The following is a 22,870-nucleotide window of genomic DNA, read 5'->3' on the forward strand; positions in this document are numbered from 1 at the left end:
AAGGACTCCTTTTTACAAATTCAGAGCATCAGGAGTATTGGTGGCTCTCCCATACACCCATAGTGATTTAAGGTACTAGCCTCCTCAAGGGTATGATGTGAAAATTTGGTTTAAAAAGAGAAATTATTAAAAATGACAGGTATGTTAAAATATATTCTGGTTTGATCTTTGTTTAAGATAATCTTTTAAAAACGATTCACCTTGAAAATAGTGCTAAGTAGATAAATACTGACATGTTCTTGGTGGAAGAGACAGAAACAGTAATGGTGGCTCTAAAGATGAAAACTATGATGCTGAACCCATAAAGGGCATTATCCTCAGTGCTGAGTGTCAGATTATGTTGGGATTTATATTACTGAATGAAATATTCAGGCATTTCTTCAAAGATTTAGAGAACAGAAAACGATGAAAATAAAAAAATGGAACTATACTTTTAAAGCAGCCCTTTGTTAGGCTTTTTGGTGGAATGGGGAAATACTGAGAAATATACTTTTTGTGAGGCAAAACTAGAAAATCTGGTGAGAGCATTAAGCATGGGAATGACCCTTCGTCACTCTTAGGTTTGGCTAGTATCTCTAGGGATATAAACCTGTGGACCATAATTTCAAGTCTTGATGAACGACTTATTCTAGCACGATTTTCGTTTCCTTCTGCATCAGAGGGCATCTCTTTCCCAAAGACACAGACCCTTGACTCTACATGACAGGCTTTCTTTACAACAGCAAGACAGAACCTCATCCCAGCCGTCACTGGGAAGAAAAGGAAATCTGCCGGCTCCATGGGCCTAAACTATATTTTGAAGCAGCACAAATCTCCGCATGTGAAGTAAGCGCCTCAGAAACGAAGAACCAAAGGGGCCAACTGCCGGGGGGACTGCAGTGGGAAAAAGGAAACAGAAAGCTCGAGAGGTTGTAGGGAGGGCACTACCCATCTTCCTTTTTATTTTTGGTGTTAGAAAAAGGGAGGTGGACATTTTTGGCTTGCAGTACTTGCACAGAGAAAATCTAGGTCATCTCCAGGTTGAAGAACCCACCTAAGAATCTAGAGAGAAGTGGTCATGGCCAGCCTTGTACACACAGGCCCAACGGGCCATTATGCAAACATGACAGTGGCTCTGACCACAAACACCTCAAATGCGAGGAAGTAGGGAACGCGCGGTGGAGGTGGGGCGGGGCGACGCCGGCTGTCTGAGCACTGATTGGCTGGTGGCGCTCGTCGCCTGGTGCCATTTGTTGTTGAAGCTGCGCACCTGACGCAGTCGACTGCGTCCTGCACGTGCAGCCGTTTAAGCGGCGTCGGCGCCTGAGAGGACCCAGGGAGAGCAAGCAGCGGAGAGGTGAGTGGCCCGGCGCCTGTCTTCCTAGCGCAGGCCTCGACCTGCTCCTTTGGGCTTCCCGATAGCCAGAGTTTGGGCTAGACAAAGAGTAGATGGGGCAGGTGGGGCTTGGGGCCGTCCTTTGGGGCTTTTCCTTCTCTTGCCTGTGTAGGTCTTAAAGACTGCTGGACGCCCGAAGGGCCCTAGGCCTACAGAGGAAGTGAACGAGCTTTTCTCCGCCCAGCCCCTGAGCAGCTTTTTCTCTGAACAAGAATAGCAGTAGTACCTTTTGTGTACGCACGCTTCTTGGAGTACGCTTCTTGGAGTAACTGGTTGTCCATTGTTGGAAGGATTTGGGACACTTAACCCAGGTCTCCTGCCCCGCCAAACTTAAAGGCCTTGGCCGCAGCTCCCACCCTTCCATTAAACCACCAAAGATTCCAAACCAAGCATCTTTACAGAGATGTGCGAAGAGAGAAACTCTGAGTAGTAGTTGAAAATTTTCCCTTGCCCTTAATGTCCAGTAAGCTGTTTGGGGACACTTGGAAGGCGAGGGTAAATTCAGTGAACAGGTTTTGGGGAAAACCCTAAACATTAGTAGGGATATGGTGATTGCTAGAATGATTAAGTTGTTCAACTCATTTTTAAGGGTAAAAAGAGGTGGGTAAAAGGTAAGAAACAAAACTTCCCTCTTTTTGGAAACACCTTTGGGGAAGATCAGCAGCTAATTCGGTAGTTTCAGGAGGTGTATGTGAAATTTTGATAGTTTATGCTTTTAGATATATGATTGCGATCTAACAGGCCAAATGTGCGTGTGTTGTTGTTGTTGTTATTGTTGTTGTTGTTTTAAGATAAAACTAGAACTGGAAGCCTGGAAGCCACCATGGGAGATGAAGATTGGGAAGCAGAAATAATCAAACCTCATTTGTCTTCCTATGTTCCTGTATTCGAGAAGGTAGTAACATTGAAAGTTTCTGGTTATTAAATGCTACAGATTTTATCAAAGTTGAAAAATCACTGTGGTGGGAAAGTTATAAATTGCAGTCTGTTTCAGTATGCTGTGCTTATCTCCATCTGATAGTTATTAACTATCTTAGGGACAATGAGGAAGAGGCACTCTAAGCCTCAAATGAAATGAAATAGGTAATTTGATAATTAACTAAAATAAATATATTATTAACAATTTAAATGCGAGTGATTTAGGACTTACTGTGGGTGGAAGCAGGGTGGTACAAATGTGATTGAATATGTCTGAGAGACACTTGTGTTGAAAATTGAAAAATACAATTTGGTGTTGGGTGATACTTTGAATTTTGAAGGTTAGTTTCATATACTTCTCTAAAGATAAATATGGTAGGCTGATTGAAATGATATCAGCACGTTGCTCTTCAAATATGCAGATCTTCAGAACTTTTCCCTTAGTGGCTTTTGAAGAGTTACATTGTAATTCACAAGAAGAGGCCATGGAGTAGGTTTTTGGTTTCAATTCTGACTTGAAAATTGGCTTTAAGTCTATTTTAGAAGTTTATATATATATAATATATATATTATGTATTTTATATATATTTATTTAGAAGTTAAAAGTTAAAAAGATTTTAAGGGATTGTTTTTGCATAAGTGAAATCTACTTGAAGATGTCTCCAAAAGTTGATTTTTCTTTTCTTTCTTTTAGAATTTCTAGTTTGCATTTATGCATTATATTGATCAATTTTGATGAACACTTTATTTCAGGTGATGTCTTAGTGGAACTTCTTATATCACACAAAAATATAAAATACTAATTCTTTATTTGTTTTAAATGGATTTGATCTGTATGTAAAGTTTATTTCAAAATACCCAAGATAATAATCTGAATTTATCATTTTTTTTTTTAATTTACTTTAGAAATGACATCTTTTGTGTGTTACTTTTTTTATAGTCCTCTGCCTATCATAAAAATTCTATTACAGCATTGGGAAAAGAGGAGAAAAATCACTTAACAGTCTTACTTATTTGCACAAAGACTCTTATAAATTTTTAGTAAATTTTCTTCTTTTTTCCCCCCAGTGACAGTACATAATAGTATTTTTGATTCCAGCTTTTTCACTCTTCAGCACTATTCCATATTACTACTAATTTCCTCAAAGTAATTTCTTATGGTTGCATAATATTTCATGGAATGATCTACCATAATATCACTGATTTTCTGTTGGTGGGAATCTAAGATGTTAGCTTTTCACTGTAATGTCATGAATATCTACAGCTTATGTTTTGCTTTAATTTGGGGGTTTTGTTTTCAAAAATGGAATTACTTGGTCAAAAGGTATTTTATGGTTCTTTTTACCCCTGGTTCCCAGTAGATTTATTATATTACAAAGTTTAATTCACAGATAAAGACTTTTTCACTTGAACTTTAGTCACCTAATTTTTATTTCTTCTTAGTCTGAGATTTTTGTCTTCATTAAGTATTCTTCAAATACTACACTAGACTAGCGCATATTGTGCATGTTTATTGCATAGGGTGTCTGAAATTGCTAATGGTTGACTGTCAGAGCTTTCGGTATACCTTTCTTGAAATATTTTTGCTATTTAGTAACCTACCTTGTTTGTTAATATTAGGAATACTAAATTGGATGTGAATGCTAATTTCACCTTATGATTCTGAATACATTTGTGTGGGGCCAACTTGTAAATTTTTTGCATTGTCTGCAAACTAAATTCCTGGTGCTGGTTGTACAATTAGTTATCTGGCCTAGTTGACTTGAAGGAACATGGTGCAATCAGTGGCTTTGTCTGCCTTGGTTGGAAAAAAAAGTGCAGAAAGTGAGGGTGAATACATGATATGCATGTGTGGGAGAGATCTGAGGTCTTTTATTCAGTCTAGTTTCATTTAAAGGTACCATTTTGATTGGCTGTTCTGAATTTCTGGTTTAAGAGACAGCTGGGCTTTTGTTTTTTAAAATTTGTCTCGGCTCTGCAACTGTCTTGGATTGATGTCTTAAACAATATCTGATCAGCCTTTTTTGACTACTTTTCAGGATCTTTTTTTGGAGATTTAATATTTACCCATGCTTATATAATTTTGAACTAATAGGCCACTGTTTTGATAGCTGTCAGAACTTCCCAAATGCAGATTTTGAAGTTGGCCTATCACATAGGTGTGGAATGTTAAGAATGCAAGGTTAAGAAAAATTTGATTATTGAGTAATGATGTAGTCCGTACATCTCAGTTTTTAGTCCATTACACATTGCATGTAAGCTTGTTGGGATGAGTGTTGGAGTGGATGAGTATGGTGAATAACAAGGTACTGGATTTGCTTACTAGCTGTGTAATGAATGCTTCTTGTTATATGACCATGGGAGTAAGTCTTCACAGTGATTGCTTCTGTCTCACCTATCTGCCTTTTTGGTGGCACATTTCAGAAGACAAATATTCTTGTGATTAAAACAAACATAGCTTGAGATAATTGGTCCATCCACAATTACAATTTTTTTTTTTTTGTAAGTAGGCTCCATCCATGCTCAGTGTGGAGCTCAGTGCAGGGCTTGAACTCACGACCCTGAGATCAAGACCTGAGCTGATATCAAGAATCAGACACTTAACAGACTGAGTCACTCAGGTGCCCCCACAATTATAATTTTATTAAGTAGCAAGGTTTATAATAATTGTCTAGATAAGAATATAAAGTTCAGGACTTCTCTGTTCACATTCATACTATGGTTCTGAAGTAGTAAGGAAACATGTGGCCCTTGGAAATGATTGAGTTGGCAGAACTAAGGAAGCTGAAATGCTGGAGCCTGAGGAAGACTATGAGCAATTTCTGCTTATAATCATCACTGAGATGTGGGAGGATATAGTGTGTCCTATTAGAAAGCAGGGAAATTCTTGTTTCTTGCTCAGTATGTGTACCTTGTGGAAGCCAGTCAAAATGGTAATCCAAATAAAAGTCCAAGTGGCAAGCTTGGAGGAAAGATCTCTGACTAATCTTTAAAATATAAGTAATGGAATTGAGAATAGAGTGATAGAAAGGTATGAGAAGGCTGAGGAGAAGGTTAAAGAAATTGCAATATAGCAGAGATGTTGGTGGAGTAGGTCTGGAAGATAGGGAAAACTAAATCCTTTTGAACGTCAACAGCTTACAGCCAATGGATTCTAGTCAACTGATAGAGATTGCCTGATTCCAGAGAGAAGGTGAAACTAGAGAGCCTTTTGTTTTCCGTTTTTCTCTGTCTATACTATGTCCTCATTTGCTCTAGGTTTCTCTCATAGTATGGGGTAGATGATTTCACTGTGAGTTTCGATTGTTAAATGTTTTTATTTGGGGAGATAACTTTTATTTGGAAAATGCTCTCACATATAGAAATTCGAGCCTAGATTGTGAGCTCTTGCAGCAGTCACATTTATTCCTGGCTTTGGTAGTTATTTCTAAATTTTGAGGTTCTTTGTTCTTTCTTGTGTGACGTGCTAACTCTCTTGAACTTTGGTTATGTGTGTGATACGTGAAACTCAGGAGTTGGAGTTCTTCAGCTCTGGAAGTGCTGAAATAGCTGCAGTAATTTTAGAAGATGTCTTCATGTAGCAATTGCTGAAAAAGGGGAAAAAAGATGACTTCAGCTGGGGTTGTGTATGGGGCTGACCTAGGTAGGACTGATCAATCAGAAGAAGGGATAGAGGATAATATTGTCTATATTTTGGGGCTTTAATTTCTGTGTCAGACCAAAGAAGAGACATGCTTTGCTTGAAATTTAAAGTTTTAAAATTTTATGCAACACACTATCTGACATAACTTGTCAGTTTATTTGGACTACCTATCTGAGCTTTATTTTACATGGAACTTAGAATACAAAATGAGATCTTGGTATTCTGTATAAATTGATATAATACTTCTATGCATTTCAGGGGATTTTGGGTATAAAATGAAAGAGATATTTGCTAAGGACTTTAAGGGTCTGGGGAAAGAAAACATGGAACTATGTGCGTTGGACCCCACATTGTGAACCCTGAAGATGCCTCTTCCCTATCCAAACTGTCCAGCTATAAGTTCATTTGGATAGCAGGTCTGACTGCTAAAAAGTTTTGAGATCAAAACTTTACCACATTAAAAAACAAACAAAACAAAACCTTACCATATTGATGGAAGTATTCATTGGCTTAAAAACACAAAAGACCTAAAAAAAAAAAAGTGTGATATTCCAAAATTGAAAATACTGAGTATATACAAGGTCAAAAGAAATGTGTTCACCAAAATGCAAATGGATTATTTGCAGCTGCGTATGAGAACCCTTATGTGTAAAACATTTTGAAAATTCTAAATTGGTATTTGAATCATCCAATGAATTTTTTTTTTAAGATTTATTTTTATTTATTTGACAGAGAGAGAGACAGCCAGCGAGAGAAGGAACACAGGCAGGGGGAGTGGGAGAGGAAGAAGCAGGCTCCCAGCGGAGGACCCTGATGTGGGGCTTGATCCCAGGACGCTGGGATCACGCCCTGAGCCGAAGGCAGATGTTTAACGACTGAGTCACCCAGGCGCCCCCATCCAATGAATTTTTATTGAGCCCTCTTAGGTATTGAGGATAGTGGTGAACATGATAGATAAAGTACATAATAAGATATTAGTTTCCCAAGGCCAGAAATTAGAAATCTTGGTGTCACCAAGGCTGTATTCCTTGTAGGCTCTAAGAGAGAATCCGTGCATCCTCCAGCATTCTGGTAGCTATTGGCATTTTCTGGCTTGTGGCTGCATCTCTCTCTGGTGTCTTCCCATGGTTGCCTGTTTGTGTCTCTCCTAACTCTTTTTGCCTTCATAAGGACATTGGTGGTGACATTTAGAGCCTACACAGATGATCCAGAGTAATCTCCTCATTTCAGAATCCTTAATTTAATTACATTTGCAACAACTCTTTTTCCAAATAAGGTAACATTTACAGGTTTCAGGGTTTGGTAATTAATGTCTGTGGTTGGCCACATTTTGGCCCACTACGGATAGTATGGCTAAAGTACAGTGAGATAAGAAAAGAGTGGTAGAAAATGAACTCAGGAAAAGGGAAGAGGAAAGGGAGAGGACACTGATGGTAATTGTGGACTTAATAGTTAATAGGACTGGATTGACTGGATATAGGAAGTGAAAGAGTATGGCTAGGTTTTTAAATTCTGTTTATTTTATGGAAGTATACTTGAAACACAATGTTACATTAGTTTCAGGTGAGGGAGAAGGAGAAGCAGGCTCTCCGCTGAGTAGGGAGCCCAATGCGGGGCTCGACCCCAGGACCCTGGGATCATGACCAAAGCCGAAGGCAGTTGCTTAACTGACTGAATCTACCCAGGCGTCCCAGAATTTCACTTTAAAGAGGAAAAACTGGATCACTCTTCTTAATTCTTTTATTTATTTAAAAATTTTTTTAAACATGCTATGTCTTGCATTCTGACTTTCCAGTCCATCACAGTCAGGTTCTTAAAAACCCATTTATCTCATGGGATATTTGTGTTAATGTTTATGGTAATCATAAATTGGAACTTTTTACCGTAGTAATTACCAAAAACCCAAGGCATTTCAACGATGGTGTTCTTTCTGTTCTTAATAACGCAGAAAATAATTGGATGACTCTTGAGCTTTATAAAAGTAGTTTTTTAAGTCATTACTAAATAACTTTTGTGAAAGAAATTTTAGAAAGTAAGTATGACTAGTGCACTATCTCAAGCTTTTGGTTTAATTTATAGGAACTCATTTGAAGGAATGTTGTGACTATTCTAATGTAGTCAGTTAATTAAGATATCATTTGTAAGTTTTAGGTCACCTTTCATTTTTAAATTATTATATTCTGCTTTTCATGTGCAAGAACTTGAGAGTTCTGTAAGTTTTGTCCTAAGTAGAGGAGGCTTATGTGAGGGAAAATTAAGGAGTTAGTTAATGATAAGGACACCCTAGGTGTTCCAAGTGAGAAGAAAATTACTCAAGTTTTTGTTAACGCAGAGATACACTGAAAAATGTTGAAAGATTCCCAGATTAATTTGACATTTAGGTGTTGATTTAATAACAAAATTTGAATTTTCTGAGCCCAACAGAAATGCAAATATACCACTGCAAATGTAATACATATGCATTGATAGCGAATACATTTTTTCCAACAAAACTTCATGAGAACTGGTTGCCCACCAGATTTGGCTCATGGCTGTAGTTTGCTAGTCGCTGTTTTAAGTGATGTGTTAATATGCCATGCTTTCGGGGCACCTGGGTGGCGCAGATGCTTAAGCATCTGCCTTCCACTCAGGTCAAGATCCTAGGGTCCTGGGATTAGGCAGCATCCTGCTCAGAGGGAAGCCTGCTTCTCCCTCTGCCTGCTGCTCCCCCTGCTTGTGTTCCCTCTCTCGCTGCAAACAAAGAAATCTTAAAAAAAAAAAATGCTGTGCATTCAGTGTTAAAGTGAAGAGGTTTTGGAATAATTTAATAAAGTAACGAGTGACCCAGAAATCTTATAGTCTGCTTTGTTTTGTTTGGAACAGAGCCCGGTTATTAAAATTTTCTAGCATTTTTGATGACACTTTTTTTTTTTCAAAATAGAAAATGAGTCTTTTCTTCCCTCTTACAGGAAAGGTATTCTTCTGGAGCAAATGGAGACACTTTTAACAGGACTCCACCTTCATCATCAGGTACGTGTTAAGGCAAAACGATGGAACCCTTTTTAGGTTAAGGGCTTTATCTAGTGAATGAAGAGCAGATTAGTAGACATCTTGTAAAGTGTGTTTGTTAAATTTCTGTGAGAATTTATTGTTAGAATGTTTTAAGATGAGGGCCACTTCTAGCTAGAGGAAGGGAGAGAAGAGAGAGTGTAGTGCTATAGACTATTATTTTATTTCGTGGGTGTCCTGTAGAAACTTTGCCCAACCTGGAAGTTGCATATTTGGCTTTCAGACTGCTAGAGAATTGTCAGGATTCTTAATATAAGGGAGTAGAAGATGGGACTACTAGGATGTTTTGTTTTGTTTTGTTTTCTTTCTTTCTTTCCTTTTTTTTAAAACAATGTAAATATGAAACAACACACTACTTAGAAGCAATAGGCCGAATAAGAAATCAAACAGCAAATCAAAGGATGTCTCAAAACAAAATAAAAAGAAAACACAATATTCCAAAACCTATGGGATGGATGCAGCAAAAGCAGATGTTAGAGTGAAATATATGCTATAAATGCTTGTATTAAGAAAAAAAGTTCAGGGGACCTGGTTGGCTCAGTCAGTTATGCATCAAACGCTTGGTTTTGGCTCAGCTCACGATCTCAGGGTCGTAAGATTGAGCCCCTCTGAGTATGAAGCCTGCTTGAGACCCCCCACACCCTCGCCCTCAGCTCTCATGCATGTGTTCTCTACCTCAAAATACTACATCAGAAACTAATGATATACTATATGTTGCCTAATTGAATTTAAATTAAAAAATAAATAAAATAAAAGGGGATCATATTTATAGTCATGATAAACCCTCAAAAATGAATAAAATCCAAAAAAGGATAAATTCTATAAAAGAGATAAACATTAAATAATCAAATAATGTGTACTCTGCTTAGGTTTTTATATCCTATTCTGTTCCTTCCAGGCTGTCTTCCTTCCTTCTTAAACTCAACTCAAACTGTAACACTTTAGTGCCTGAATTGTCATATTTAAGCCTCTGCCAGACATCATTTCAACTACTCAGAATCTTAAAACTTTTAAAAAACTTGTTCTGAATTCAGTAACTTTGGTGTAAAATTGGCTGAGCTGTAACACCCATCATGGGCACCAGACCAATTACTCTTCTTTCCCTTGTCCACCCCTGCCACGCCTGGGCACCCTTGGCCCAGGCTGGGCCCGCTGATGAGTAGGCCTGGTCCACATTTGGTTTGTTGAGGAGTGCGGTCACATATCTTACACTTGGGGCCTAGTGTGACCCCTAGACTCCTCTCCACCCATTCTCTGCCCCCCACGAGGACCCCAGATGGGTGTCTGCTAGGCTGGAGCCCTGAAGATCCACCTTGAACCCTGAATTTGGGTGTCTGCATGGGGAGCCTTTCTTACTGGAGCCAGGTCAGCCATGGCCCTTTGCAGTCCCACCTGGCCCTGGCCTACTCTGTTTTTATATGGGTGGTTTCCTTTAAAAGTCTGGTGATACTTGTGTGCCTTTTTGTATTTAAGAGTGGAACGTTAAAAATGCCGATGAGAAATCAACTTTATGTGCATGGACTCAGCTTGTTGACTGATTGGCTCTACTATGGATTGTTTGGGCCAGGACCAGGCTGTTTTGTTGGGCACAGCAGGTTCTCTAAAGAGGAATCAGCTAGTGTTTGTCTAGAGGAGTTAAGTTTTTTTAAACTGTTTTCTATGTCATTTTGCTGTTAAGTCCTTCCCTCTTCCTTCATTGTATTGCACAGAACTTATGCTGCCTTTGCTGATTTTTTCATTACTCATTTTTGAATATTTGAATTATTCCTAGACCAGCCATTTATGTAAGAGCGTCCGGGGTTTCTTACCGTTTTATCCCCCAAAGGAACTATTCTTTTTTATGTGTGTGTTTTAACACATTTTGTGTGCCTGTTTTTTCTGTGCATATATTTTTAACTTAGAAAAATGTGATAGAGCTAAAGATCTCATTCTTTTCCACCCCACAGCTATGTTTAAGATTGCTTTATATATGATAATCGATGTCATTATTTCTTACTACTGCAAGGTATTTCATACACTTTATCGTCAAGTTTAATTTACCCCCCATTCCCATGATGAACACTGAGAAGACCTCCTATTACCCTCTGCCACCACAAGGATAAATATTTCTATGCTATTCTCTTATTAGGCCGAAGTGAGAAAGTCTTTAGGGAATGGACTCAAGAAAGGAATTATAGGGGCGCCTGGGTAGCGCAGTCGTTAAGCGTCTGCCTTCCGCTCAGGGCGTGATCCCGGCTTTCGGGATCAAGTCCCACATCTGGCTCCTCCGCTGGGAGCCTGCTTCTTCCTCTCCCACTCCCCTGCTGTGTTCCCTCTCTCACTGGCTGTCTCTCTGTCACATAAATAAATAAAATCTTAAAAAAAAAAAAAAAGAAAGGAATTATAGGTTCATGGGTGTATGTGTACTTAATTTGACTAAATATTTAACAATTGTTCTCTGGAATAACTATACTAGTCTACTGAAATTATTGATAATTGCAGTTATTGATAATTGAAATTATTGAGTCTTTTAATTTTAGCCATTCTTTTGAGTGTAAAGTAAAATCTCATTTTTAAAATGCATTCATCTGATTATTAAGAGGCTGTCTCTTTATGTGCTTCTTATTGTTTTAGGTTTCCACTTCTGTAAGTTGCCTCTTCATATTTTAGTCCATTTTTATATTATGCATGTTCTGTTTCTCTCGTTGATTGGCAGGCACTTCTCCTGTATTTTAGATTTTATGCTCTTCTGATAGTGAATATCTCCTTCCGTTCTATATCTGTGTTCTTTGTCCATGATGTGCCTTATTGATCAAAAATTTTGTTCTGAAGTGCTTTAATGAATATTTTTTTGATTTGGTTTCTGATTTGCTTTTGTAGTTTTAATTAAGAAACTCTTCCTCACCTCTATGTCAGAAGTAACCACCTATGTTATAGAGTTTTACCTTTCACATTTAGCTTTTAATCATCTGAATCTCTTTCTTTTTTAAAAAACATGGTAACCGTAATTATTTGAGTGCCAAATTAGAACCTCATACATGCAATATGAGTGTACATCCAGGTTTCACAAAAAAGAATCATTGACCTTTGGGTTTTTCTGGTCACCCCAGGTCATGAGTCTTTAGCATTTACAGTGAAGTTTTTTTTTTTTTTTTAATTGTGGTAAAATAAAACATAAAATTTACCATTTTAACCATTTTTTAAAATTAAAAAAAATTTTAATAAGACTTCCTTTTTTAAATTTATTTTTATTTTATTTTTTTTAAAGATTTTATTTATTTATTTGACAGAGAGAGACAGCCAGCAAGAGAGGGAACACAAGCAGGGGGAGTGGGAGAGGAAGAAGCAGGCTCATAGCGGAGGAGCCTGATGTGGGGCTTGATCCCAGAACTCCGGGATCACGCCCTGAGCCGAAGGCAGACGCTTAACTGCTGTGCCACCCAGGTGCCCCAAGACTTCCTTTTTTTTAGAACAGTTTTAGGCTCATAGCAAAATTGAGGGGAAGAGAGATTTCCCATATGTACCTGTCTCACACCTGCATAGCTTCCCTCATTATCAACATCCCCAGCCGGAGTGGTACATTTGTTACAATTGATAAACCTACAGTGACAGATTATAATCATCCAAAGTCCATAGTTAGGGCTCACTTTTGGTGTTGTATATTCTGTGGGTTTGTATGAATGTATCCATCATTATGGTACCAAAAAGAGAATTTTCACTGCCCTAAAAATCCTCTGTGCTCTGCCTATTCATCTCTCTTCCTCCTCTTTCTCCTAGCAACCAATAATGTTTTTACTGTCTGTATCATTTTACCTTTTCTAGAATGTCATACAGTTGGAGTCATATAGTATGTAGGCTTTTCAAATTGGGTTCTTTCACTTAGTAATATGCATTTAAGTTTCCTCCATGTCTTTCCATGGCTTGATAGCTCACTTGTTTTTTGTTTTTGTTTCTGTTTTGTTTTGTTTTTTTAAGCAATGAATAGTATGCTGTTGTCTAGATATAACACAGTTTTTAATTCATTCACCTACTGATAGACATCTTGGTTGTGTCCAAGTTTTGGTGATTAGAAATAAAGCTGCTAGAAACACATCTGTGTGCAGGTTTTTGTGTGAATATAAGTTTTCAACTCCTTTGGGTAAATGCCAAGGAGCATACTTGCTGGATGATATGGTAAGAGTATGTTTACTTTGGTAAGAAACTACCAAACTCCCTTGCAAAATATCCATACCATTTTACATTCTCATCAGAAATAAGTAAGAATTTCTGTTGCTATACAGTCTTGCTAGTATTTGGTATTGTCAAGTGTTAGGGATTTTGGCCGTTCAGAAAGCTATGTAGTGGTACCTTATTGTTTTAATTTACATTTCTCTGATGTATCTGTTAAAGTCTTGGACCCATTTTTTAATTGTTTGTTTTCTTATTGTTGAGTTTTAAGAATTTTTTGTGTGTTTTGGTTAATATAAGTCTTTTATCAGATGTGTCTTATGCAAATATTTTCTCAGTGTGTTGCTTGTTTTCTCATTCTCTTAACATCGCCTATTGCAGAGCAGAATTTTTTTTTTTTTTAAGATTCTATTTATTTATTTATTTGACAGAGAGAGAGAGCACGAGCACATGCAAGAGCAGTGGGAGGAGCAGAGGGAGAGGGACAAGCGGACTCCATGCTGAAAATGGAGCCTGATGTTGGGCTGGATCCCAGGACCCTGAGAAAATGACCTGAGCCAAAATCAAGAGTCAGTTGCTTAACTGAATGAGCCACCCATGCGCTTCCTCCACTTTTTTTTTTTTTTTAAAGATTTGAGCAGAGCAGTTTTTAACTTTAGTGACGTTTAGCTTATCAATTATTTCTTTAATAGATCGTGCTTTTGTTTGTATCTACAAAGTCATCTCCATACCCAGGGCCATCTAGGTTTTCTCTTATGTTATCTTCCAGGAGTTTTATAGTTTTGCATGTACATTTAGATCTGTAATCCACTGAGTTAATTTTTGTGAAGGGTGTGAGGTTGGTTCTAGGTTCCCCCCTCACCAATGTGGATATTTAGTTCTAGCAGAATGCATTGAAAAGACTTTGTTTGCTCCATTGTATTGCCTTTGCTACTTTGTCAAAGATCATTGACCATATTTATATGGGTGTTTCTTGGTTCTCTAATCTGTTGCATTGATTTGTTTATTCTTTTGCTCATAATACACTGTCTTGATCACTATAGCTTTATAGTAAGTATTGAAGTTGTGTGGTGTCAGTCATACAACTTTGTTCTCCTTCAATATTCTGTTGGCTATTCTAGGTATAGAATGTAAACTCTCCACATATACTTTAGAATCAGTTGATCAATATCCACAAAATAACTTGCTAGAATTTCGATTGGGTTAACGTTGAATCTAGAGATCAACTGGGGAAGAATCGACATCTTGACAATAAAGAATTTTCCTATCTATGAATGTGAAATATCTTTCCATTTATTTAATTCTTGGATTGTGTTCATGAGAGTTTTGTGTAGTTATCCTCATAAATCTTCTATACCTTTTGTTGTGTTTATACCCACCTATTTCATTTTTTTGAGTGTTAATGTAAATGGTAATGTGTTTTTATTTTAGAAGTCCATGTGTTCGTTACTGGTATACAAGAAAGCAGTTGGCTTTGTATATTAATCTGGTATCCTGCATCTTTGCTATAATTGCTTATTAGTCCAGGAGTTTTTTGTCATTATTTTGGATTTTCTACATAGATGATCAAGTCATTTTAAAAAAAAGACAGCTTTATTTCTTCCTTCCCAATATGTGTACCTTTCATTTTCTTTTTTTGCCTTATTATTTTAGCTAGACTTGGAGTATTATATTGAAAAGGGTGATGAGAGGGCACATCTTTGACTTGTACTTGATTTTGGTAGAAAAGCTTTGAGTTTCTCACTATTACCTATGATGTTAGCTGTGGGTTTTTTGTAGATAGTCTTTATGAAGTTGAATAAGTTTTCCCTGCTTAACCATATTTTTAAAAAGATTTATTTATTTAGAGAGAGAGAGCATGCACTTGCAAGCAAGCAGGGGGAAGGGGAGAGAGAGAGAGAGAGAGAATTTGAAGTAGACTCCCAGTGTAGCTGGATGCAGGGCTCGATTTTATGACCTTGAGGTCAGGACCTGAGCAGAAATCAGGAGTCAGCCACTTGAATGACTGAGCCACCCAGCCACCCCCTGCTTAACCTTTTTTAAGTGTACAGTTGAATCCATTCTTTTAAATATGATGTAAAATAGAGATCCCATTTTTCCCCACATAAAGTATCCCAGTTTTCCCAGCACCATCTGTTAAATAGTCTGTCTTTTCTCTATTGAAATATGATGAAAATTTCATCTCACACAATTTTGTTCTTTTTTGTCTTCAAGCAATGGATGAAACCTATCATTAACTAAATAGGAAGTTTCTTTCCATTTTTGCTCAAATACTAATTTTGTTTAGAAAAGGCGCTTGAGGGGTGCCTGGGTGGCTCAGTCAGTTAAATGTCCAACTCTCGATTTTGGCCAAGGTCATGATCTCAGGGGTTTTGAGATTGAGCCCCATGTCAGACTTTGCGCTCAGTGGGGAGCCTGCTTGAGATTCTTTCTCTCCCCCCCCCCACCTCTCCCTCTGCTCCTCCTTCTCTCTCTCTCTCAATCAAAAAAAAAAAAAAAGGCAGTTGAATGTTAACAAATGCCTTTTTTTTGAATTACTGATTTCTGTTGTCTCCTTTAAATCTTTAATGTAGTGATATAAATAGAGTTCTTTAAACTTGAACTAACTTTGTGTTCCTAGGATAAGCCCTGTATAGCTATTTTATTGCAATATTCAGTGAAATGAGATGTTTTATTTAGCACTTTTTTCCCCCAAAGGAGACAGATTTTCTCTCTCTCTCTCTCTCTCTCTCTTTTTTTAGAGAGAATGTGTACAAGTAGGGGTGGGGTGATGAGGGGCAGAGGGAGAAAGAGAATCTCAAGCAGGCTTGACGCTCAGTGCTGAGCCCAATCTCACGACCCTGAGATCATGACCTGAGCTGAAATCAAGAGTGAGATGCTTAACTGACAGAGCTAACCAGGCTCCCGTATTTAGTGCTTTTGAACTAAGTAAGATTGGCCTATAGTTATCTTTTCTTGTGTTGTCCTAACTCAATTTTGGTTTTATGCTTTTCATCTTTTTAAGAAAATAAGCTCTGGAACATGGAAATTCCCTGTTTATTACAAGTTTAGTTGCCTTTGTCCACATATCTGTCTAGGCCACATTCTTCTTTCTTTAACAAGAAAAAAAATTTTTTTGAAGTGTAGTGTACACACACATTCAGTATTTTTACCTAAGATATACATCATAAATGTATAGCTCATTGAAGTTGAGCAACCTGAACACACCCTCATGTTCAGCACCCAAATCAAGAAACAGAGCATTAGTGGAACTCAAAAAACCCTCGTATGTCTTCCTTCAAGGCACTATCACTCTATGAGTAATTGCTATTCTAATTTCTAGCAGCATAGATCAGTTTTTCTTATAAATAGGAATCATATAAAATGGAACTATACATTATATTCTCTTGTGTTCAAGCTTTTCTCCATGTTATTAGAAGTAGTTATAGGTTATTTATGGATGTATAGTATTCCAACTGTGTCATAAGTTGTATTAATGGGCATGTGGTTAGTTTACAGTATTTTCCTGTTAAGTATATTTTCTGGTATGTCTTTTGGTGGATGTGAGAATATTGTTACTTGGAATGTGGTTGACAAGTAGCATTGATGTCACCTGTGAATTTCTTAGAAATGCAGAGTCTAGGGGTCCCTGGGTGGTTCATTTGGTTGAGCACCTAACTTTGGCTCAGGTCATGATCTCAGGCTCATGGGATAGAGACTGTGTCGGGCTTCCTGCTCAGTGGGGAGCCTGTTTCTCCTTCTCCCTCTTCCCCTTGCCACCCTCCCACCCCACCCCCCCGCTTGTGCAGGCTCTCTCTCTCTCAAATGAAAAAAAAAAACTTAAAAAAAAATACAGAGTTTAATGGTCCACCCAGAACTACTGCATCACAATCTATATTTTAGCAAGATTCCCAGGCAATTCTTGTGCATGTTACTTTCATAATTACATTATCTCTGTTTGGAAAACTGAACATTGATGATTTATAAATGTTTAGTCTTTGAGCTACTTGGGATAATAAAGGGGATAAGTAGTTTGGACAGCTGGCTGCCCTCCTAAACACTAAGAAGTTGTTTCAGAACTTTTTGCCATCCAATTCTTTCTCATCTTCCCTTACCCTTTTCACCTTGGGTTAAGCAGATCACTCTGGAAGACGGTTGGAAGATTACAGGAGGACTAGAGCTCATAGTGAAGTCCCATAGTTCTTTGTTCTTTTGCTTGGTGGTTAAATATGTAAATTTTTTAAACTTGTTCCAAATTTGCTCCTCCTTCCTGGATCTGGTCCAAATGTGATTATATGTGGGGCATATTCTTTGGTCATTTAGTGGGAATTGCTTTCATTAATCTAATTTCATTTTAAATGGAGTTTATTTTTATTTCTTTTGATTTGTTTTGATAGGCTTCAGAGCACTAAAGAAAAATAGCTATACTTCATCATTTATTAGTATCATGGAGTTCTTTACTGATGTATTTCTTACTATGTATTTATTATGATGGGGATTGAACCTGATAAAATTCAGTAATGATATATCATTAAATTCACGAAAGTGAGAGCAGCAATCCCTAAAATGACTAAAAAAAAAAATTAAAGAGAGTAATTGCCTCTTTCCTCTTGACTATATGCTAAGAGCAGAGAAGACAAGTTGGATTCATTATTTATTAGAACCTTCTGTTTTTGGACCATCATTTTTAGACTCTACCTTCAGCTTTTTAAAAATTTTGCATGCTCTTTTCTGTAACTCCTAAAAATATTTGTATCTGTCCTCTGTTTTACTTTTCAAATTTGAATGACTAATGGGGTCTTCCAAATTTATTTTTAATTTTGTCCTATGATTTACTATCTGGAGATGGCAAGGGGCTTCTCACAGATTTACTGTAGAGAATGTATACAGGTCTTTAATAAGTAAGCCTTTAAGTCTGATAATTGGGTTCATATTGAAGTCCAGTCTTCATACTGGCTGGATGACCTTGGCGAAGTTGCCAGGGTTCTCTAAACTGTTCGTTTTCTTGTTTTTAAAATGAGTATAATACCTTTTATAAGTGTTAAATAAGCTAGTTAATATATAAAGGCCTAATGTAGCATAGTGCGTGGTATCTGTGGTCCTCAAATGGTAATTTTTTGCTATCTTAAATTTTACCACTTGTTTTAGTTGTCGACTAATTTTAGTTTGGTAATAAACTACTTGAATCTTAAGTTTTTCTTTTTGGGTGTAAGCTTACTCTCTTTTTTTAAAATGTCTTGCTGCTAGTTCAGTTAATTTAAATTGTTTTTGGAATTGTTTTGGAATGGCTATAGTTGGGCACAGTTTAGGGATGAAAATCCTACCTTCTAGACCTAGCACTTAAAGGTTCTGTTATTTTGGGATTTTTAATTTCATTTTTTTCTAAAAACAAACTTGGCAACACCTACCCTGATTCCTAACAGGGTTGTTATGAGGATAAAGATCAAATGACGTGATGCATGTAAAGTCATTTTAAAGTGTAAAGCTGTATACCAATGTAGAATGCTTTTGTTGAAGGAAACAGTCCTATGCGTTGTTTGATTAGATCTATTGTACTTTATTTTATTTGGCCAAACAGGGCATATAACTGTTGGGGAAAGAAACTATATATAATGAGAATTTACTTTTCTCTCCAGACATGGTTGAAAATTTATTAAAATAGATGAAGCCATATAGGAGTATAACCATATCATGTTTTCATTCTCAATTCCACGTGTGGTTAAGGCTTGCATGATACAGTGTCACAGGCATTTTAGTTAAGCAGTTATAAGGCTTATAAAGCTTTAATACTCTGTGAGCCTTTCTTTACTAATAGGCATAATACAGTATAGCTCGTATATGTTTAGCTAAATTTGCTTGACTTGAGTGAGGTTTCAGAATACAAGATTCCATGCTCCTACTAGGAAATCATTTATCCTCTTGCCTCCCCACACTTATTTCTATGGTAATTTTAATTTTTGGCCTTCCATCTTAGTAATTGGGTATTTTTTTTTAAGATTTTATTTATTTGTCAGAGAGAGAGCACAAGCAGGGGGAGCAGCAGGCTCTCCACTGAGCAGGGACCCTTAACGTGGGGCTTGATCCCAGTACCCCAAGATCATGACCCAAGCTGAAGGCAGACGCTTAACCAACTAAGCCACCCAGGTGTCCCAGTAATTGGGTTTTTGTTACAGAATTTGGGAGAAGTGTGGATTTAGATATTATAGTAACCAAATGGACATGTATCATGTGAATCTTAAGTGCAACATGGGTTAGATGAAGAGTTACTTGAAATTATAGCAGATGAAGAGAGACAGAAAGAAAAATCAGTAGTGGTGAAATAATATAAATGTCAAAAGATAGAAGAAATCCTGGGATGCATATACAGGAATTTCAGTTGAGTTAAGGATATTTTACTCTATTACTTAAGGGTAAAACAATTCCTGTTGACTCTTAAGAGCTTGCAATGTCTTCTTGCAGTGGTGGCAGCTCCAGAGTAGAGTACAAACTGCAGCAGCAGGAGTCATGGCAGAGCTGGTGTTTAGAAAGTTTCGTCCCCTCTTTGACCAAGTTTTAGTTGAAAGGAGTGCAGCTGAAACTGTAACCAAAGAAGGTGTTATGCTTCCAGAAAAATCTCAAGGAAAAGTCTTGTAAGCAACAGTAGTAGCTGTTGGATCAGGCTTTAAAAGAAAGGGTGGAGAGAGTCAACCAGTTAGTGTGAAAGTTGGAGATAAAGTTCTTCTTCCAGAATATGGAGGCACCAAAGTAATTCTAGATGACAAGGATTATTTCGTATTTAGAGGTGTGACATTCTTGGAAAGTATGTGGAAAAAATCATTATTAAAATGGCATGAAGTGAAGCTGCCCTTTCCAGGGAAGTTGTGAAGTCTTTCATCATGTAAATAATTTTCATGTCTCTCTTTTATAATAAACTAATGGTATCCACAAAAAAAAAAAAGAGCTTGCAGTGTCATATATATGTTACTTTCTTAGGTATTTGAGTACCACTGTACTGAAGTCAGCTTTATATGTTGATTCAAGATGGAAACATGACTGAACACCATACTCCTTTTTCCGTGATGTCTTTGTGCCACAGCTTGGGAACTACCAATCTTAGACCAGTGCTGTTCATTAGAACTCTGTGCGATGATGGAAATATTTTTTAATTGCACTAATATGATACAACTAAGTATCATACAACTGAGTGACAACTGAGGAATTGAAGTTTTGATTTCGCTTCATTTTAATTAACTTAATTTTGAATTTAAGTGGCCACATGTGGCTAGGGATGGTAGTATTACACAGCATAGCTTTGAATTTGAGCCAGCTGAGGCACGCTGTTCTCATCTTGTATATTTGGGGAGAGCCTGGCAAACATTAGAAGTTGGTGTTTAGAGAATTGCTAATTTTTCTGGCTATGTCCTTGTAATGTCACCTTCCCTTTCCTGTTTGCTGTATGCCAAAAGCTAGGCTACTTCTTAGTGCTACTGGAACTGCTACTTCCATGTGGAATCCCTTGAATGTTGGAGCAGCTAGAGTTTGAATAAATCTTTCTTAAGTTGTCTTTGAACTGTGCATGATCGGAAAGCATTTGAACTTAACTTGGTTACTACTGCCTGAAATTCAGCAGCCTTTAGATTACCTGATGAAATGTCTAGCCTCAGCGAAAGAGAAGGAAACATGTGAATTGTGATGCCAGAATCTAGCAAGAGGAGGAACATACAGAAGAGGGTTATGTAGCTCAAATATTTTTTAGCACTTTTTTACTTTGTAAGTCTTCTTTTACTGTGTTAGCTGTGTGGCAACTAGTTAGAGTTAAAAACTCAATACTTGTTACCTTGCAACTTTGTTGAATCTTCATTGAAGACATTTTCACAAAAATACCTACTGTATTAAAAATGTCATATATGCAAATTGTAAAGCTTAATAAATATTTTGAACTATCACTTGTTTAAAAACATTACTACTACTGTTGTATAGCTTATGTACTCTTTTCCTATTCTGTCCCGTCCAGTTCCTATACTGCATTGTTTTCTTTTCTTTGCTAAAACAACTTATTACATATGTATGTCTCCCCAAACACTGCATTTAAGTTTGCTTCTTTGAGTTTCATAAAAATGGTACCTTACTGTATATAGTCTTTTTCTGCAATTTGAATTTTTCATTCAGTGTTGTTTTTTAAGTTTATCCATGTTGCCAGTTGTTTTGATTTATGTATAATCATACTCTTGTATGAATATACTACACATATACAATATATATAATACTACATAATAAAGTATAGAGCACAATATATGTAATACTCTCTCGTGCCACTATGCCACGTTTTTTTATTCTTGTTGGATATTTGCATTGTTTCCTTTTTGCTAGTATGAACAGAGCTGCCACGAAAATCCCTTAGTTTGCTAAGTATATGTTTTTGTTTTTTAAAAGATTTTATTTATTTATTTGACAAAGAACACAAGCAGGGGGAGTGGCAGGCAGAGGGAGAGGGAGAAGTAGGCTTTGCTCTGAGCAGGGAGCCCTATGAGGGGCTCAATCCCAGGACCCTGGGATCATGACCTGAGCCGAAGGCAGACCCTTAAGTGACTGAGCCACCCAGGCGCCCATAAGTATATGTATTTAAGTCATAAACCGTTATTTCATGTACTTTTACCTATGGAGATAGTTTTTTTTCTTTTTAATATGTTAATGTTAATTACCTTTTTAAGATGTTGTGATGTTAAAATACCCTTGTATACTGGAATTAACCCCAGTTGGTCATAATATTTTATCTATTCAATTTCCTATTGGATTTGTTTTACTAATAATTGTTACAGAGATTTTTTATCTACTTGTGAGTAAGAGAGATTTTCTTCTGTCCTTCACATGTCAAAGTTAGGTTGACTTGGTGGAATGAGTTGGGGAATAATTCCTGTTTCTATTTCCTGGGATGGTTATATGTCATTGGAATGATTTTTTTCTTTGAGAGTTTGGTAGAGCTCACCTGTAAAACTGTATCTAGGCATGAAGCAGAGATTTAAGTACTGATTTAGTTTCTCTATGACAATTGGGTTTGTTTATCCAGAGGAGAAATTAATATACTTTCAAAAAGTACATTCTTTTAAAGCCAGGATCAAGATCTAGTTTGTAGCTTCACTATAGTATATGATTTGTGCTTGTTTCCCTGTCCTTAGTTGTTCTCGGTATTAGCAAACTTAAAACCATTTTCCAGTTAGCCATAAGGTTGAAAAAAGCTATCTCCTTCCTTTGATTTCTATTTTGTTTAAGTAAGATTTAGTCACCATTTATTTTTCTTTTGGAGAACTACCTTAGGTAGGCTACTAGGCTGTTTGTCTTTCTTACTGATTTATAGAATTCTTCCTTTGTCCTGGGGGGTGGCACATTGAAAACGGTTAAAGTTTGTGTACTACCGAGATATTTACTTTGTCTTGCTTCAAATTGTTACTTGATTTAGAAATGGATGATGGACCTTCTCGAAGAGATCATTTCATGAGAAGCGGATTTGCCTCTGGGAGGAGTATGGGAAACAGAGGTAAGCATCTTTGTCTTTCTTTAATCTTATCAACTTGAATGATGGAAAGAATAGAGACTATTATGACTGTTTAGTGCAAAGCTAAATCTGTTGTAACTCACTGGAAAGTAGACTTTGGAATAGTGAGTTTATCATTTTTTCAATTAACAGTTTTCTTTTTGCTTTTTCCTTTTCTGGGATAGTAGGAGATAGTTAAATTGGTAAAATAGATGGGTTAAATAGATTGGTTAAAGATAGTTGCTTTACA

General features: G+C 37.0%; 1 protein-coding gene and 1 pseudogene across 5 annotated transcripts in view; both read left to right on the plus strand.

Annotated features, from left to right (window-relative positions):
* The window catches only part of DDX4 (DEAD-box helicase 4), an 86,662-nt gene that overhangs the window by 9,210 nt on the left and 54,582 nt on the right, over positions 1–22,870 (plus strand). For 2 of the 5 annotated variants that reach the window (XM_019808844.2, XM_019808843.2), the window contains exons 1-4: positions 922–1,336; positions 2,167–2,270; positions 8,885–8,945; positions 22,546–22,623. In XM_019808844.2, the coding sequence (XP_019664403.1) occupies positions 2,199–2,270; positions 8,885–8,945; positions 22,546–22,623 (211 nt within the window). In that variant the 5' untranslated portion in view covers positions 922–1,336; positions 2,167–2,198. Of the gene's footprint in view, positions 1–921; positions 1,337–2,166; positions 2,271–8,884; positions 8,946–22,545; positions 22,624–22,870 lie in introns of those variants that run through there. The other 3 variants (XM_002928075.4, XM_034656249.1, XM_019808842.2) reach the window with 3 other exon arrangements.
* Positions 19,614–19,942, plus strand: LOC100480710 (annotated as a pseudogene).

This window comes from Ailuropoda melanoleuca, chromosome 3 (genome assembly GCF_002007445.2).
Source record: "Ailuropoda melanoleuca isolate Jingjing chromosome 3, ASM200744v2, whole genome shotgun sequence".
NCBI classification, from domain to species: Eukaryota; Metazoa; Chordata; class Mammalia; order Carnivora; family Ursidae; genus Ailuropoda; species Ailuropoda melanoleuca.